Source organism: Amblyomma americanum, chromosome 10, assembly GCF_052857255.1.
Source record: "Amblyomma americanum isolate KBUSLIRL-KWMA chromosome 10, ASM5285725v1, whole genome shotgun sequence".
Taxonomy (NCBI): domain Eukaryota; kingdom Metazoa; phylum Arthropoda; class Arachnida; order Ixodida; family Ixodidae; genus Amblyomma; species Amblyomma americanum.
The window spans coordinates 67820272-67840002 of NC_135506.1; the positions used below are offsets into that span (position 1 = coordinate 67820272).

At 47.9% G+C, this 19731-nt stretch overlaps 1 protein-coding gene across 21 annotated transcripts in view; it reads right to left on the reverse strand.

Moving 5' to 3' along the window:
- Positions 1 to 19731, reverse strand: part of Wnk (Wnk kinase) — a 138266-nt gene that overhangs the window by 76220 nt on the left and 42315 nt on the right. For all 21 annotated transcript variants that reach the window (XM_077638975.1, XM_077638985.1, XM_077638995.1 and 18 more), the window contains exons 3-6: positions 11310 to 11700; positions 8016 to 8173; positions 6435 to 6523; positions 1156 to 1501 (exon numbers count right to left, since the gene is read on the reverse strand). In XM_077638975.1, coding sequence (XP_077495101.1) covers positions 1156 to 1501; positions 6435 to 6523; positions 8016 to 8173; positions 11310 to 11700 — 984 coding nt within the window. The remainder of the gene's footprint in view (positions 1 to 1155; positions 1502 to 6434; positions 6524 to 8015; positions 8174 to 11309; positions 11701 to 19731) is intronic.

The following is a 19731-nucleotide window of genomic DNA, read 5'->3' on the forward strand; positions in this document are numbered from 1 at the left end:
CTTGTTCGGGCTATACATGTGCAACATGCGGCTTTCAATTAACGTAGTTGGAGTAAGCGCCCATCCTGTCCGTCTTTCTGTGTGGTTTGTGTCAAATTTAGCGCTGTTTTTACCTTTGTTAGACAGCCATGAAAGAATGACACAAAACTAGATGTAAAGGCATCAACAGCTTCTAATGCTAACGCATCGCCAACAGATGACGTAATTAGGTGTCCCTGTGAATTTTGATGTCCTTTCTAAATTAGTTAAAATGCCATCTCAGCATACTTAGACTTAACTTTGCATTCAGCCTGTTCTAGATGTATGCCGCCTTTATACTTCAGTTGCCTTCTTCCAATGTTTACGTTCACTGCATTCAGGGAGCAACTAATAAGTTCCATTCTCTCAACACAGAATGAGAGACTTTTTTTTTTGTTCATATCCAGCTACCATCGACACCTTATACCTAGTTAGGCGGTCGGTACAGGCTCACAGTTGATCTTTCAAACAGCCTTTGGCATCTGCATGCCGCCGTGCTTCTCAGGACTGCTACCAGTGCTCAACCATTAGCACAAGCAGTTAAAACTGCTCTCTTTCGTGTTTTTGAAAGCAGTGAAGACAGTATGACCCTCCCAGACACCACAGGTCATATCTGCAAAGTGTTCCTTTCAGTTTTTTTTTTTTTTTCTGGATTAGTTTTTGGTTTCTCCGGGGACTTTTTGAGCCCAGGCATGCTGCAACCCCCCCCCCCCCCCCCTTTCATTATTTCATTTTACCCACCTTATTTTGCGACTAACAGCAAACTGTAGTTGCTTATAGCATGGCATTCCCCTTTTACAGCAAGTAATTATTAGCTGTATTTGGACATTTTATGAGGGGCTGTGCATCTACACGCGGTTTTTTTGTATGCATATCAGGCGAGAAGGGACAGAATCCAAGACATGCGGTGTTCCGCAGCACCTCTTGAAAGCCATTGGAGTTCCTTGAGGCAAGAAAGATTCGCAACCCCCATGCCAATGATTACATAAGCACAATAACCGGTCCTCCACCCAACAAAGAAGCTCAATCCACTTCGTTGAGTTTGTGTATACAGTGTTACTAAGGTCGCTTCCCAGGACGGCTCGGACAACGCCGCCGTTTGGGAGAGAGAGTGAGAGGCAGATGGAGGACACTCACCGCAGCCGAGGCCTGCAGCTGCAGGTGCTGCCTGTCTCGCACCAGGGCCGCGATCTGGTTGCGGATCAGCATGGCCACGATGCGAGCGTCCTCGTCCATGATGATGCCTGTTAGGGCCATGGCCTTGGCAATCTCGTCGGGGTTGTCGTTCTCCACGTGGAACTCAAACTGGATCGCCTCATTCTCACGGTGCTTGTCCTTGCGCTTCTTGGGGTCGAGCACGCGCAGCCGCAGCTCCACTTTCTCGGCCCCGCCAGAGAGGCTCTCCTCGCGGTTCACAAACTCAACCTTGAGGCCCATGTCCTCCTGGAAGAAGTCCAGCTGAAGGAGCTCCTTCACCGTCGGCCTGCACACAGACAGATGACGTCTTCACTTAACAACACCTCTTGCTCGGCTAGTGAGGAAGTTCATGGTGAAGTAGAAGCAAAAGTGAGAAAAAACACGCACAAATGCGAACACTTCACAAGAACAGTGATTGCTCTCATTGGGTCCACTTTTTAAGTGTACCCTGCATGCATTACAGTCGAACCTCGTTATAACGAAGTAGCATCGGGACCGTAAATCAGTTCGTTATATCCGATATTCGTTGTAACAGTAGACATAAATATCGGCTGTGACAAATTCGTAATTTGGCTCGCGCAAATATTCTAGACACTAAAATGCATTATATACTTGGCTTTGAACCCACTACAAACGTGGTAATCCTTACCTGTCTCCTTGTGGCATTCAATCAAAATAGGCCGGAATATGGGAAGGTTGACACGACTGTTCTTACGTCGCCGCGCACGTGAAAGTGCGTGGCGCGAAACGACTGCACCATGTGTCTGCGCATAGGCGACTTGGTGTAGAGAGAGGAACTCGAGTGAGACACAGCGGGAACCATCGCGCCTGCGTGCTCTGCCGAAGCGCGACTGGTGGCCCTGAGAGGGGCCGTTGAAAAAAAAAAGCTGCCAAAGCAGCTTTGAGAGAAGAGGAGGAGGAGGAGAGGGGGCGTTGGGCGAGAAGAGAAGGAGGAGAGGCGGCGTTGGGCGAGGAGACATATGCAACGCCAGCCCGGGATCAGCCAAACAGGTTTGCATTCGTTCATTTGAAGAAAGATGTTATCTTCGTCTGGTGGCTTTTCACAGCGCTGCGCAGAATGAAGTTTTCTACATTGTCCATGCTCAAGAGGGCCTTTTCTACGTCAGCAGTTTTCGTCGTCGGGAGTTTTTCCAAATATCCTTTCAGCCTCCTGGCCATGTCCGCGGCATCCGCACTGCTCATCGTTGGTTCATCCCGTTCACTCTCACCGCTGTCGCTGCTGCTGTCATCCTCGGGCAACAAAACGCGATCCACAATTTCTTGATCCGTCAGCTCGGGCGCCACGGCCAAGTTCTCATCGGCCGAAACGAAATCGTCGAATTCGACGCCTGGGACTGCCAGCCGATCCCAAGTTCTGTCCAGCTCTGCCTGGTCTTCGGGCTGCACTTCTTCTTCGTCGGCAGGCAGAACAAAACCGGCATCCGCGAAACAGTTCCTTATTGTCGACTGCCTCACCTCATTCCACGGCCCGTACAACATTTCGAGTGTCGTCTTGATGTTTATTGTTGTCGATCTATGTCGATCGATGTCAAACACCAGTTGCGTCACCAAACGCTTCCTATAATTGCACTTAAGCGAACGAATAATGCCTTTGTCTAAAGGCTGCAAAGCAGAAGTTGCGTTCGGTGGCAAAAACTGCAAGCGAACTGCCTTCAGCACGATCGAAACTTTATGCGCCGAACAGTTGTCCAAAAGCAACAGGACCTTCCTGTGCTGCCTCTCCCATGTCCTGGTCGAACGCTCTCAGCCAGTCCTCGAAAAGCTTGGTCGTCATCCACGCTTTTTTGTTCGACGTGTATTGAACCTGCAAATTCCGGACGCCTTTCAGGCACCTCGGATGTGCCGACTTGCCGATGACGGTGAGCCGTCTTTTGTCGGAGCCGTCCATGTTCACGGCAACGACGACAGTCACCCGGTCTTTGTTTTTCTTGCCCCCATGGCAGGTCTCGTTCTTCATCGCCAGTGACCGCTCTGGCAACAACTTGAAAAACACGCCGGTTTCGTCGACGTTGTATACGTCGCACTCGTTGTACTCCTGGAGCAGAGGACGAAAATTCTCCAGCCACGTTTGACATGTCTCCATGTCGACAGCGGACCCTTCGCCAGACAAAGTGTGGCACGCGATCTCGTGCCTATCTTTGAAACGTTGCAGCCAACCGCTGCTTGCACAGAAATCGTCATGCCCCAGTACGCAGGCCAGGCTGTGGGCCTTCCGTTGAAGAAGTGCTCCCGACACCGGCAAATTTCGCGCCCTCACATCTTTAAACCAAGAAAGCAAAGCCGCTTCCACGTCCGGGTGATGGCAAGGCCTAACTCGTTTACGGTCGGCTTTTATGGCGTCCTCGGTGTTGCCCTCAATCTTCTTTCTAGTGGCCAAAATGGTGGATAACGTACTTGGAGGAACGCCGAATTCCGAAGCAATATCCTTTTTCTTGCGGCCACTGTCCACAGCTCTCAGTATCTGCAGCTTTGTCTGGAGCGAGATCGCTTTCCTCTTCGATGCCATTTCGAGCGCTGCAACAACAAGACTGGCCGCTGTGCTGATGTCAGAACGCCGGCCTCAAAGTTGCCAATGTTGCTGCGCTTGCCTTTCTTTACCGCTGGACAAGTGGCGCCGCCTTTCGGCCCTCTGTCATGTCATGAGCTTTCAGAGTTTTCGCGCTCTGTTCACAGGTGGCGCGACCATCCAAACGCGATTTTTGTGCCAGACGGCAAAACTTTTTCAAACGATAAAAAAAAAAATTCAGCTGTGTATCGGCCTTCGATTTTCATTTTGGTTTTTGTTTTTTTTTTATGCTACTTTCAAGTTCTGAGCCTCGTGTAAACCAAATATTTCTTCGTTACAGCCGATATCGCGGCGGATCTCGCGTTTTCGGTTTCGTTATAAAAGAATAAATGTCACTGAAATGAAGCATGACCAACCAAAATTCGTAATTAGTTCGCTATAACCGATAATTCGCTATATCAGTGTTCGTTATAACGAGGTTCGACTGTATTACCAAAGAAATGACTTTAAAGGTACATTAAATAAACAAACACACACGAGGTCAAGGACTTGCACTACTTTATTCACCAACGTAATCAACTAAGTGTACTAAAAAAAAAGTAAATGGGTATGAAGATACATGAAACACGCAGTTCAAAACTAGAGCGTTTAGCAGAGCACGGACCTAAGGCAACACGTTCTCTCTGCTTTTGAAACTTAAGAGCCCCGTCGAAGAATAGGCATGCCTAGGTAATCTCACTTCAGACCCGAACTGTTATCCTGTAAAGATTAGGCTCATGGTCACACGTCCTGTACCTCCGCTGCCTTGCTCACACACTATCCTGCCTGGCGCATGCTGACCCTGTCATAGAACAATAGGGCAGCCACGTATCACAAGTGCACATCCACACAAGGTATCTTTTTTTTAATGATTGAGCATTCTCTGACCTCTAGCACAGAAACAAACTTGTGACAGCTTCAGTGAAGCCTAGCTACAAGGTGTACATTTTACTACCTGGCCAGTATTTTTTTCTTTTGTTTTCGCAAAAGACGCATTGCACTCTCAGCACAAACCAGGCTTCATTATTCATGATCGAGTGCCTGTAAAAAAAAAAAAGGAAATGATATGGCAGCCCAGAACCGTGCAACGAACAAAGAAGGCAACAATCACAACATTCCATACTTGGATGGGACAAAAGTGCAGCAGTGAATTTAGTGAAGCCTAGCAAACCACAAGCACGCAGGAAGAAAAATGCTGACACTTGCCCGAACCGAGCTGCGAACGACAGCGGCAGCTATGCCCAGACATGGTTGTGAGAGGTGCTTTTGAATTCATGTGCCGTTCATTTCTTCACAACCTCTGCCTCCTCATAAAGCTAAGTGCAATCAAACTCAAAATTGCAGATCAGACTTTGACCAAAACTTATTACACTTCTCTTCCACTCAATAGCTCCCACACTTGGCAATGCTAGATGTGAACAAGCTCAAAAGCCTGAGCACTTCTGAGCTTAAGTGTCTCTGTGCTTCGTTTTTTTTTCCTCATTTTTCTGCTAAAATAGCACCCCCACCACTAATCGTTGAGACGATGCTCTAATAGCTACCACTATGAACGGTTGATGTGGCCCAGAACAAAATTTGAGAAGTGAATGGGTGCTGCTGATGATCGAAAAGGGCACCTTGAAAGTGCGCTGGATCTGTTGACCCTCCATGCTCCTTCAGCTGCACGCTGTATGCTCCGATGATGGCTACAACCAAGTCAGCTATGTTTCACCGAAACAGCCCAACACCCACCACTTCCAAGAAACGTTGGTGAACTAGCAGTTCAAACTCCATGTGCCCAGTCTTTATCATTGCTGGTTGGTCTTTATCATTGCTGGTCAAGTCCAACGTGCATTTATGTTCTGCTCTAAGTTTGCTTGAATGCACCACATTCTTTGGTACTATCACTTTGTACTACTTGTCCTTCTCACCCTATTGCTGAGAGTCACAGCACTACCCTTTTTGCTCTCTAGACTATTGTAAGGCATAAAAAAAACCGCTGCGATTCCTGCATGAATTACACAGCATTGCATTTAAATCAGTCCTGATCTGTCTTTTTTGATTTGAATACTAATGCCCTTGGCACAACTAGAAAAAAAGGATCCTGCACAGAGCAAGAGACCAGCGCAGCATGCAAATTTGCACCTAATTCATGAGTGATAACTGCTGCAACGTTCTTCACCTTAGTGTGATTTTACAGACATCGTCCTGAAAGAGCCAAAAAGTATAGTGTCCTAAGGCCTTCCAAATTAATTAGCACTTCCAGAAAACGAGGTCTACAAGAGTTCACAATTGAAATACACCATACTCAACGCGCACTTATTCACCTCCTTGATGGCACGCTTGTTCTCGCAGCCTAGTCCCACTCATGCCCTGCCAAAGCGCGACATTCAGACTATGCTGCGTCGTTGACGCACTCCCTCTTGGAAAGTTTTCACAAGGGCTTCCATCATTTTCCCCCTTTGTCCTGCCACTTTTAAACTGACATGCCTTTTGAAAGGAGGCGTGACATTGTTAGCTTAGCAGCAGCAACTCATGCGTGGAGAAAAAGGGAGGCTGAAGGGGGTGGGGGAACGCCCCACGTGCTGGCAAGCCCGGCCTCCAGCGGCAGCTTTCAGGAACACTGCCAAACCGGGCTGACCGCACTGCACAAGGACAGGGACAGTGCACTCACCTTTCCTCCTTTTTGAGACGTATGCACTGGCCAATGATGTCTCGCAGCTCAGTGCTCTCCACCTTGTCGAAGCACTGGGGCCGCACGCCCTGGGTAAAGAGATAAGACATCTCCTTTGGAAGGCCGCACGGGAATGGGCGACTCAACACAGCACCAAAACAGATCCAATAACAAGTAGCCACTGATGGAATCCATGGGGCAAACACTTCTCGGGCACACCTCGCCGAGAAAAAAAACCTGCACTAAATGATACCAGCAACCAATATGGCAAAGTGCCCAGTGATAGAACAGCGAAATGAACAAAACATGCCACAGAAGCTGAACTTTCCCGCTTTTACAAGCAAACTACTTCTGAGAGCCCTTTGAAATCACAAAATGCTCACTTACAGAAGTCTTTGTGGAATATTTAAAATATTTTTCCTTTCAACCCATATTTCACAAGATTTTGGCATAAGGAATACTTACTCCATACAAAAGTAGGCCATGTGCAAAGTAAGTAGGCCATGTGCAAAGTAAGTATGCATGAGCTAAAAACAGTTTTCATAGACACTGAACACCTGGTATTATACTGAACTCTGTAAGGCTAGCCCCAATGCTTAAAACTATAAGTAGTGAAGAAATCTGTCGTTTTTTTGCTGTAGTGTTTTTGCTACTAAAAACAGTGCTAGACAATGAGCTCAGGCAGCCAAATCTGCAAAGTTTTCTGCCACTGGTTTCAGGGACACACAAGCCAGGACAAATGCGAAATATACAGATGCTCTTCATAGACCACCAATAAAAAAAAGCAAGCTAAGGCAGTGACTGTGACAGTGCAGTCCGATACCACCAGGGCACAGAGGAATAAAAAGAATCTAGGGGGAAGGCTATCGTCGGATACCACTCAAGAGTGAAACGGCAAATGCCCCTCAAAAGAAGCCCCTTCAGCCAATGGCGTCCACCGATTCTCAAGATGTCGTAATTAATCGCCTTGGACCTCCTAGCATAACATTGGAGTGAGAGGCAGATGAAAAAGGTTCAACCATGTCTTAAATTGGATTGACCGCGATGCCATGAAACTCAGTCGACGCCATTGGCTGGAGGGCCTCCTTTCAAAGGCATCTGCCACTTTGTTCTTGAGTTGTATCCAACTATGGCAGTGTAGCTGTCAGTGCTTACCCCATTTTAGAAATAACATTTGCCTCGGATTAATTTTTTCAGACAGCATTTTCGTATTTAAATTACCCACTTACGCGTAGCTGAAGTCCGCCAAAATTTGCTGCCTACCAAGTTTTGTCGTTCAGAAACCCCAATGAGTTACACAGCAGCTCGAAGAACAACACCATTGGGAAAAATGCAACGGGTGATAAATTACAACTGCCATTTAATTTTCATGTGTCACCAGCCAACAGCAAATTCTGTTTCTCAAAACAACAGTCAACACTGCAAATATAGACACTTACAGTACCTTTTATTGTCCTTTTAAATCCATTCGACACAAAACTGAATGAAGCAGAAAGTAAATAAATGAGGGGACGATGCTAACAACACTGTCTCACTAGCCTCTCCACTAGCCACACACATGTACATGGAATGGGCACATACCGTGGTGACCTTCTTGTAAATCTGGGCAGGCCCGCTGCACTCTGAGTAAGGGTATTCAGATGTGGCCATCTCCAGCATGCACATGCCGAAGGCGTACACATCCACAGATTCATCGTAGTGCTCCTCGTACATCTCGGGGGCCATAAACTCCGGTGTGCCTGGGCAAAAAACAACAGCCGGACAAGATTAAAGCCCGCGAAGCGAGGGTGGCCAACCAGACTTTCATCATCAGCGTGGCCAACCAGACCGTTATGAAAAGGGAAAACACCCATGTTTCCTGTAGCGACCCAAGTTTGTTTTGCCTTAGCCCCAACAGTCACAGCTCCCTAGCTGCTACCCACAGTGCGCATGAATTAATGCAGTTGCAGGGTTCTTGCAGCCTATTTGGCTGAGCAGAACCAATAAGTTTCTTCCCCGGTGTGATGGTCACTTACTCTCCAATAAAAGCGACAGCACAAGATGAAGGGACCAATCAGCTAGATTCCAGCATTTTTGTAGTTTAAGTCTAAAGTTCGAACTAAAGTGGTCTCCCTTCACACTGCATCCGACAGTTTCGATGGTGGCTCCTTTAACAAGGCATCATCAGCATCATCATCATCAGCCTGACTACACCCACTGAAGGGCAAAGGCCTCTCCCATGTCTCTCCAATTAACCCGGTCCTTTGGCAGCTGCACCCACCCTATGCCTGCAAACTTCTTAATCTCATCCGCCCACTTAACCTTCTGCCACCCGCTGCTACGCTTGCCTTCTCTTGGAATCCACTCCGTTACCCTTAAGGACCAGCGGTTGTCTTGCCTTCGCACCACATGCCCTGCCCAAGCCCATTTCTTTCTCTTGATTTCGACTAGGATATCATTAACCTGTGTTTGTTCCCTCACCCACTCTGCCCGCTTCTGGTCTCTTAAAGTTACACCTATCATTTTTCTTTCCATGGCTCGCTGCGTTGTCCTTAACTTAAACTGAACCCTTTTTGTTAGCCTCCACGTTTCTGCACCATAGAGGAGTACCGGCAAGATACCGGCAGTACACACAAATTCACGATTCCATCAGACACAGGTGTTCGGCAATGGCAGTTTATGACGACCGTGAAGCTTAAAAAGGGTAGAGCACAAAACCACATTTCGCTACATGTCAGAACCGAAATAACCAAAGGAAGGACCTCTTGTCCATTAGTAAATTGTAAGCACACTGCTTCAATATCCTAAGCCTGCTTAGACAGCCAATTTCTCCCTGATCTGCAGCCTAGCAAATGCTGCCACTGGCATTTCACTATGATGCACAAAGCTAGTACACTGAAACAAGAGATGAAATGTTATATCTAAATGCAGAAAGAAAGAAAACTGAAATTCTCAAGTGCTACAACTCCTAGGCTCAGCCACTGCTGACTGAATGACACAGAGGAGCAGCAACACTGCCTCTTGCGAGTGGTGAGACGAGCATCTTCAATTTTCCACATTACGCACGGCATTAGTTACTGGCCTGCACCAACTTTGAGCTCTTAGAATTCAGCGCTCCATTTCTGCCGCTGAAGTGAAGCACAGGCCGTTTTGCGTGCAATTCGCAACATAACCATTCACTCTAAACCATTCACGCCAAACACCTCTCAAGTTTTTGAACTAGTGCTCAAACTTGCTCAATTCGACCAGCCGGTATATTTAAACTGATGCCTCGGTCATATCAACATCAAGTGTATTAAGAATGTTCCCCTTCATTCAAAACAAATTTGAGTTAAGAGATGACAGCAGACTAGCTAAGCAAGCACAGCTAGCTCAGCAAGGACAGAACTCATCACTGTGCCACTAGTGACAGTCTCTCCTTGAAGAATTTGGCCTTTTAATTTCTCATAAGAAATGAAAGAAAATACTTTACCAGACTGCACAAATTTATACCAAACATAAGAGTATGAGTTTATGATTAAGCATAGATATATACACGTATGAGTATATTGTGTTGTGTAGTAAGAATAAGTTATCAATAATGCACTGCTTTTGAGTATAATTAAAACAAGTTAATTTCGACCTCAAGCGACTGTGAAAATGACTGAATTATCCGAAGACTGAACCAACAAATAGATAGAAAAAAAAAACAACTAAAGAACCGGTTCACCCAGTATAAAATTTTAAGTCATTAAATATAGTCAATGACCGTTTGCTTTTGAAGGAAAGCTGCATGGAAATGACAATTTTTTGCAATTTTGTCATGCTGTACTGCATGCCTACTGTCGGGAATATCAAAGCAGAACTGCTCCAAAATACTAAGGCCTTCTCTGGCCTCCTTCACAGGTGATACGCGGTAGCTATCAATAATGCACTGCTTTCCGTATCATTAAAACAAGTTAACTGCGACCTCAGGAGCCTCCTCACAAGAAGTGGTGTCCACGTAAAGAGGCTTCACCATACAGATGACGAGCGTGCATTTTTGGTGCATAGAACCAAGTGGACGGAAGTGAGAGGAATGCATGTGTACCGAAACAGCGAGAAGCCTTCTAAGAACAAAAAAGGAGCAGCGACACGCCAGTCAACTTCACAGAAGCTGAGCGCAGCTGGATTTGGCTCGCTTAGTGAGGCCGATGCCTATTATCGCTGCAGACTGAGGGCAAAGGTCAGAAAACGAAACTATGTGGCGACGGGGCGCCACCAATCGCTTGGAATGCCATGAGACCTCGACATGACCCCTGCGTCCAGATAGGTTGGAGGGGCCAAATTTTCAGCCAACGTGGCACCTCATCCGACCTCAGCCGCTGCACTTTTTGTACACCTGGAATGTCAAAGCAAGACTAGAAGCTTGAATTATGCGAATTTAAGCGAAACTGCAGTACAAATTAAACAGCTTTAGAATACATCTCAAATATACCTCAACCGTATGTTTAAGTTTGTTTGAATGGACTGAAAGTGTGAATTATCCCAGTCTGAGTTATCGTGATAGGTGCAACGTTGAGACCGGAAGTGAGCAGAGTGGGTGAGAGAACAAACGCAAAGAAATGGGCTTGCGCAGGGCATGTAATGTGAAGGCAAGATAACCGCTGGTCCTTAAGGGTAACGGAGTGGATTCCAAGAGAAGGCAAGTGTAGCAGGGGGTGGCAGAAAGTTAGGTGGGTCGATGAGATTATGAAGTTTGCGAGCATACAATGGGTGCAGCTGGCAAAGAAAGGACAGGGTTAACTGAATAGACATGGGAGAGGCCTTTGCCCAGCAGTGGGCGTAGTCAGGCTGATGATGACGACTGTATTCAATATTTCCCCGACAACCTCACAGCAACAGCATGGGAAGAGAAAATGGACAGCAGCTGCTCACCAATAACGCTCTTAGCAAATGAGCGGTTCTTGAGAGTGGCCAGCCCGAGGTCGCCGATCTTGACGGAGCCTGTGGTGCCTGTGATGAAGATGTTGTCGCACTTGAGGTCGCGGTGAATGATGGGTGGCGGCCGCGAGTGCAGGAAGTGCAGCCCCTTGAGAATTTGGCGGCACCACGACTTGAGCACCTTCATGTTGATCTTCTTGAAGCGCCGTAGGTATGTCTTGAGGGTGCCAGACGTCATGAGCTCGGTGATGAGCACCAGGAACTTGCGCTTGGCCGTGTTCACCTCCCAGTAGTCAAAAAACCTTACAATGTTGGGATGCTGGAGGCCCTTGAGCATCTCAGCCTCCTCTCGGAATCGCTGGCGCTCACTCTTGTTCAGCCGCTCCTGAGAACAGGAAAGGCAGGTGAGCCAGGCCCAAACACTTTGCCACAGCTCAATGTCAACAGAGCGAACCAGAAACGTGTGCATACCATTTGAAAGATCAAGAGAAGACAGGTTTCAAACTGCGTCAGAAAAGCAACAGCTAATGCAGAACCAGGGACTTCCATATGTCATGCGGAACACTGTACAGCTCAATTTTAAACACATTTTGCAATTAGCCTACAGACATGAGCTGCGAGGTATCATCACTGCTGATGAAAACAGCGTTGGTACAAGAAAAAAAGAACAAATCTATTGAGTAGCATGCAGACAGGCTATGCCCCAAGTATTATTTGTTAATGCCAAACTAAATAGCCTTCAGCACCTTCAAATAACCTTTGCACGCACACACAATTTGAGCACGGAGTATGTTGTGCACCTGTCTGCAACTGAAACAGCACATGCGGAATTTTAATTTGTTTTATTCATTTATCAGGTACTGCAGAACTTTAGTCTGATCCAAGTAGGGTGGGCACGAAAATACATACAATGATAATCACTGCAAGAACAAAGAGTAGCTAAAGCTAAACAATTTCTGTACATATTACTAACACAGAGGTAAGGAAAGAATCACAACGCTAAATAAGCACCACAGATAAGATTGAAAGAATACAAGTTATCTAAACGATATCATGAAGTGCTTTGTCAGAGTCATCACGACAAAATTTTAGCTGTGGAATGCTATACTTATGAGCCTACTATTGAAGCTAAGCACTGATTAGTGCTGCCTAAATGTAACTCTCAAGCCTAGTAAGGATACGGAACATGAAATCACTTCTCATCGAATTGCGTACAACCATGAAAACTTGTCACACAAATAATCTGTTAAGTGTGCCCATTTCCACACGTCTATTGCTTTAAGCAACCAACCAGTGTGCTCAGGAGTTTATAGGAAGAATACATATTCAGCCGTCTTTAAATCGAACCAAACCAAAATACAAACTGAACAACTGTACTAATAAAATCTAACCAAATCCAAACCAAACCAAGGTAATCAAATATCTGCAGTTTCATATTAGTTCACAGGACTGAAAACTAACCCTTCACTTTAATTAAGCTTTGCAAATAACCACAGAAATGAGAGTTCGAAAACACTAAGCCAAGCTGCAAACACAACACTTCCAACCAATTTCAATCACTTTTTGTCATAATTTTGAAATTCAATGTTTGTTTTTTTAGTGTGTTGACGTGAAACAGAGAATGCAAATGTCAAAGGTGTTTCTACCCATTACCACAGGATGCTGTTCTCGAAAAACACGACAGGGATGCAGGAAGCAACCCTTGCAAGGGAGTTATCCTCAAATTAAATCAACACTGATGATGATGATCAGTTTTTATGGCTAAAAGACAGCTTTTTGCCAAGATGACATGGGAAGTATCCTTTTGGCAACACAAAGTGGGGCCACAGACCCATTTCCCAAGTATTTCCCTCGAGAAGAACACCAGACCAGGGGATAGCCTGTACCGATTATATTACCAGTGGGTACACGGAGGCAGATGCTCAGACAACTAGGCCAATACTGTGGAGTAAATGAACACTGAATCACGGGGAACAAGACGACCTGAAGGCAACCTAGGTCAAGGCTGAATAAATATCAAAGTCGACGCCGTTATCCGACCCTTCCCAGCATAACTGGGGAGAGGAGTGACCGCAGGGAGAACAGTGAGGGACTTCACAGCCTCTCCATTCCTCCTCCCCATTGACGCTCAGGCGACCAACGCCGGGACCACTCTCTCCCCCCCCCCCCCCGACTTTCAATAGAAGTGGAAAACAACAACAATATGGCGGTAGGGGCGGCGGCGACACCGGCATGAGCGACAAATCGAAATCCAAGCAAGCAGAGGCCAACAACAAAACCGGAGCCCCCTTCCCTCCACCACGTACGCGCGGCGGCGCAGCGGCGACGACGAGGGACAAAAATAGCCGCGGCTAGGGAGCTAGCGCCTGCGGCCGATCTTCCCTTTCCCTCCCTCCAAGAGTCCGCTCTCGCGCCGCTTAGCGTGCCTCTATGCGTAGTGGTAGTGTCGCCGGGCGGTAATTGAGAAAAAAAGAACAAAAGAGAGCGCGCACACCCAAGCGCGTCACCCCCCCTCCGCCCTCCCAACTACCCCAAGTGGCGCCCCCTGGCGCCCGACACCCATGGAGCAGCGGTGGCGGCGCCTGGTGAGAGCGCCGCAGGCAGCGGCGGGCAGTGAATGATGTCGAAAACAAAACGACGACGCCAACAATGCATGAATGAGGGGGGCACAAAGATAAAAGCAACGACTGAGCGCATCAAAACGGAGCGTGCTTTTGCCGCTGCGAGCGGTCGCCGCACTACGGGTGTGGGCGACATTGGGACCACAAGAAAGAACACGCGAGCGCCATTTAAAGCCGAGCTGACGGCAGCATCTACGCCGGATAATACTCCAAATACATTTGAAAGTGAAAACTGGTTTTTGAGGAAAGTAAATGACGCAGTAACTGTCTCGCATATGTCGGTGGACACCCGAACCGCGCCGTAAGGGAAGGGATAAACGAAGGAGTGAAAGAAGAAAGGGTGCCATAGTGGAGGGCTCCGGAATGATTCTGACATGGGGATCTTTAACTGACATCGCACAGCACGCGGGCGCTTTTTGCGTTTCGCCTCCATCGACACTATTATTATTATTATTATTATTATTATTATTATTATTATTATTATTATTATTATTATTATCGACACGCGACAGCCGCAGTCGGGTTCGAACCCGGGTGCTCCGGCTCAGTAGACAAGCGCCTTAACCACTGAGCCAATCATTTCGTAATACTGTCCAGTGAAGTTGTTTCTAGACTAGTATACAAAGCTTTCACCGGGATACGTCCAAGCTAGGGTGACATAAAAGAAGCTTCTGTCCTCTTTCTTTTGGGTTATTTGCAGTCGTTAACATACGCTGTTCACACTGTGGTATGCTTACTGTCACAGCCGTACGGGATAAATAAAATTACGACTACAAGCTGACCCGAGGGAGGATAAATAGAAAGTTCTCTAGGAGCACACAAGCGCATGCAATTATTACCGCGATCAGAGAGGGCGGGACGGTGCAGGGCGTCTCCCGTCTGCAAGCGCCGGGCACCAATTCCAACGAGCAGCGAGCGACACGGGAGGAAGGTTACTTTTCCGAACACACTACACAGCGGGACAGATAAAAGCCATCCACGAAGATAAACGGCGGTCAACAACAGAAAAACGGACGAGTGGCAACTGACTGTCGTCGACGAAGAGCGTCGATAGTTTTATAGTTTTCATGTATTCGAACGAAATGCGACGTCGACGCCGCGCGGAAAAGAAATACAGACGGGTAAAGAATAGATACACGGGTCACGGACCGAGTGCGAGGTGTCAGTCCGAGCTAAAAAATACGTAAAGAAATCCTGGGAACACAACCCAGCGTCACCCGTCGCGGTGGCTCAGTGGCTATGGGGCGCTCCGCTACTGACCCGGAGTACCCGGGTTCGAACCCGGCTGCGGCGGTCGCGTTTCGATGGAGGCGAAACCCAAAAGGTGCCCGTGTGCTGTGCGATGTCAGTGTACGATAAAGATTCCCAGGTGGTCGAAATTATTCCGGAGCCCTCCACTGCGGCACCTTCCTTCTTTCACTCCCTCTCTTATCCCTTCCCTCGAGGCGCGGTTCAGGTGTCCGCCGATATGTGAGGCAGATAACTGCGCCATTTCCTTTCTCCATTTTCAATTTTCTTTTCTACGTAACAAATCGTCGGCAATCTCGAGGGAAGCACAATTTTGGCGGCCAGGGAGGGCTCGGTGCTGGAGGTCAAAATAATGCGGGCAACCGATTCAAGAAGGCGTTGACTACCGGTACACAGCCTGTAGTTGCTCAGCGTCACCGCCAGAAAACGCACGCATACATCATTCTGCTTCTGAAAAATCGGCGCATGTACAGTTCGTCCAAAATATATATTAGCATGAACAAAAAGGACAAATATTACGAAGGGCTAGAAGCGAATGGTCCGTACCACGTGTACGCTGGAAGGCCCCGTTTATGACAGCCGATATATTGCATTTTCTTTGCGACGCATTTATTAATGCGAAACCAATATATGGTTATGTCGCGTCAGCAAAAAGTGTCCGAAAATTCTGTCCGCACGATCATGTCGTTCCGTGATATAAACGAGCAAAAGTTTGATTGTGTTAGGTAGTGCGTGAGTAGATCTTGAAATGGGAAAATTTTGGTTGTTGAATTGCAATTAGTCAAATTGAATTTATGAAAATGAACACCGTGTTTGAAGCAGGTTTTGTGTGAGTGATACGGCCAAAAACGATGTAAATGCGTAAGACTTACTTATCAAAAAATAAAATAAACAAATAAAAATAAGAACACAAAATTTCAAATAATAAGAGAATAAAAATTAAAATGGAGGGGGAAAGAGGGAAAGGGAAAGGCTTTTGCATCTCCGCTCTTAAGCAGACAAGTGCAATACCGTCATTTTTTTTTTTGTTTTGCACACAATCAGCGGGATCAAAGGGTTCAGATATGCTTTTTGAACGTGGTGAATGAACCGGAACAAACGTTACATCCCGCTACGGTAACAATCGGAGCGAAGTAAAAGTATTCTGCGCACAGAGCACGATTCTATTGCTCATAAAGTTGCTTCCCATTTCCTCTGCCCGTTTCAAATGCATGTCCGCGATTAGTCTTTCCGTGGCGCCGTTTCTACGCTGGCCGACGACAGCCACTGGCCGGATTCCATCAGCGTCGCGTACGGCAGATGACCCTCACAAAAACGGTCTATGGACAGTCTATAGACTTCTTATAGACTATTGCCTTCCTATAGATATTTCTTTTGTCTATTCATAATGTATAGACTATCCATAGACAAACGTCTACTAAAAGTTTATGGCCATAAATCTACAGAATGTCTATAGACTGTGTAAAGAATTTGTATTGCCTATAGACTGTTCTCTAGGGTTTTTCTATAGAGAGTCTATAGACTTTGTAGACAGAAGTATGGACTGAAGAAATTTTTGTAAGGGGACAAGGCAGCAGAAGCGGCCGCAATCGGCTAATGGACGCCATCAATGAGACGAAACATCAAAGAGCAGCCATTCAGAGCAATATCGCTACTAGCTATTGTTTGCGCGGGGCCGTATGCGAGCGACTGGCGAAACGCGTTTCGACACCTGTTCCGCGGAAGTTTCGGAATCTCGAGGATCGCACGGGTCATTTTCCCACCGACAAGCGGCGAGCTTCGAGTTACGTCAAACGACGCCATTCAACGGGAAGGTCAAAATACGCGTCATAGGGCGTCACACGAAAGATGAATCACAAAAAGCGAAGGGAACGCGGGCAAAAGACAAAAGGGTCGAGGTAGGGCAACGCACTGCGCAACCTCCCTACCCTCATCTTGTGCAATGCCCACTAGGAAGGCTGCAAGACACTAAACTAATTAGATTAAACATTCATTCTCGAACAACACCGCTCGTACAAACGCCCTACCCATTCCAAGGAGACTCTCAGCACCAAGGAAGAGGCCGTTCAAAGCCATATTTATGATGTATGGTTTACGGAGGTTTAACGTCCCTAAGCGACTCATGCTATGGGAGACGCCGTAGTGAAGGGCTCCGGAAATTTCGACCACCTGGGGTTCTTTCTTTAACGTGCACTGACATCGCGCAGCACACGGGTGTCTAGTATTTCGCCTCCATCGAAATTCGACCGCCGCGGCCGGGGTCGAACCCGCGTCTTTCGGGCCAGCAGCCGAGCGCCATAAACCACTGAGCCACCGCGGCGGCCAAAGCCACAATTAGAAGACCGCTTAACGACAGATTTACAGTCCAATATTTCCTGCGATAAAAAACAAACGATGTGTTTCCAACGACATCATTGCTATTATTTTTTTCCCCAACAGAGAAGGATGACCGCCAATTCGAGGTAAAGGAAAATACGTGGCAAGGCGTCAAAATTCACGGCTAGCACTATACCCAAGGAAACAGTACGCTTCGACTGCCGGACTTGAACACAGGGAATTTGATGAGAGCGGCGAAAGCAGGGGCGAATTATTTTTCGCTTCCTTTGCAACGGATTCTGCCGCAAGGCCTGCGGCGAAGCTGCCCGGAGATAGGGGTCAGAGCATTGCGGCCGCAGCCCTGCATGTCAGGTGGACCCACGTAGCCCGGAACTCGGACATGTCACTGACCCGTAGAGTCTGACCATTCCTTGTGAGCAGTCGGCGCCGTCTCTGTAGAAGTGCTACGTTTCTGGGCGGTCGATTCCTCCATGCTTCTGGAAAGTTCGCGCCCATGTTTGTCCCTTTCCATATCCTGCCCTGCGTGGGAACAAGTATTTCTAAAAAAAAAAAACGTCTCGTTGCCCATAGCAGGCATTCATGCCGCGTGTCACGGTCAGGCTCTCCGTCCCCTTTTTACATTCAGGAAACCAACTAATGGTGAATTCCAATCGCAGGCCCGGAACGGTTTGCACGCTCTGTGGCAGACCGCCTGAATCCGGCGCAGAGCGCGCGACCTGAAATTGCGATTGGAGTACACTTGCTCTGGCGAGAGCATGAAGGGCGCCGCTATCGCCGCTGAAAAATAACGTCACGCAAACTTCCGGTCGGATCCGCCGATTTCGGCGGAGCAGTCCCGACTGCTCCACGGAGCATTCTCGGCTCGGCAACCGCTCCCTGCCTACGATTGGAAGACTCGATCCGTGCCTCAGATCTGCGTTTGGAATACAGTTGCTCCGAAAAGAGCAGGAAACGTTGCTCCAGAAGTGCTCCAACTCTGCGATTGGAAGTCATCATAAGAGTCTCCGTGAGACACAAGCAGACAACGTTTTTCTACAGCTCCTCTCGAGAGGCTGGCCAAGCTTCTTAGCCCCTAAGCCCTGCGCCCAGACACCGTCATCATCATCAGCTGCCGAATGTTCATCTCAGCCGGCAGTTCATCGCGGCCGGGCCTCCATGCACCGTCTCGAGCGGGATTACGCCTCATCAGAGCGAAGGCGTTGCTTGCAACCTGCTTTTCCTTTCGTGGCTTGAGAGGGGCCGCTCTCCACATCTGGCAATTAGGGTGCCTCGATGCCCGGCGCTGGCCCGTTGATCCACCCTATACTGGCCGTGCATCCTTCCAGACGCTCTCTTCCTCCGTCGTGCAGACGATCAACTTCCAGGTGTACCGTACCAGACTGTGCGATGTGCGAACACGTGACCAGGTCGTCCTGCAGCAGCGCCGGGTCGCGGGCCTTCTTGAAGTACGTCTGCCAAAGCTCGGAAGTACCACTTGTGGCACATACGGTGCCTCCACTGAGAGCAGAGGTTCCTGGAACTTTGGTGCCGGCCGCCTGTGATTTGTGTACACGTCTCCGGAATGGTTGTTTGTACTGACACACGTGTTCTCAAGCTCCGGCTGCCTCATTGGCTCACTGCCAGGATGGCCAAGTCAGGCAGCTTCTGTGGCGTGTGCAGCCGACATCGGTCGCGGTATAGCGCTGCGGCCACCGTGTCCGGGTAGGACCGTCGACCCGAAACAAACCCGCCACCCTCTTGAGGGGAGGGTATAGATCAGGTTATACGAATTATGGTGAGTTGATGCGTTATGTGCGACACTGGAACGAGGCGCTTACGGGTGCCAAATTCCCATCTGAGAACGTGACAAGGCAACGTTCCCTACCTGGCGGCTCAAGATAAACAAATGCGTCACCCTGAAAATTTATAAGCTGGACAAGACCGCAACAGACGTCAGCGTCGAGAAGAGCCAACAGAGTGCTCGAGGGGAAATTCCGGTCTTCCATTATACCGCAGCTTATGCGCAACGCAGGTCCGACGCTGCCTAGTTCATATCTAAGCGCGTCGGACCGAAACAAGCGGATTGAGACCGGATCTAGCTCAACCCGACACGCCTACTCGACCCGCTTTTGTCACACTCGTCTAAAAAAGCACTATGCGGTGTCATTTACTTATCGCCTTATACGATGGCATTTTAATACGTAGCCATGGAATAAAAACTGAGTAGTCGT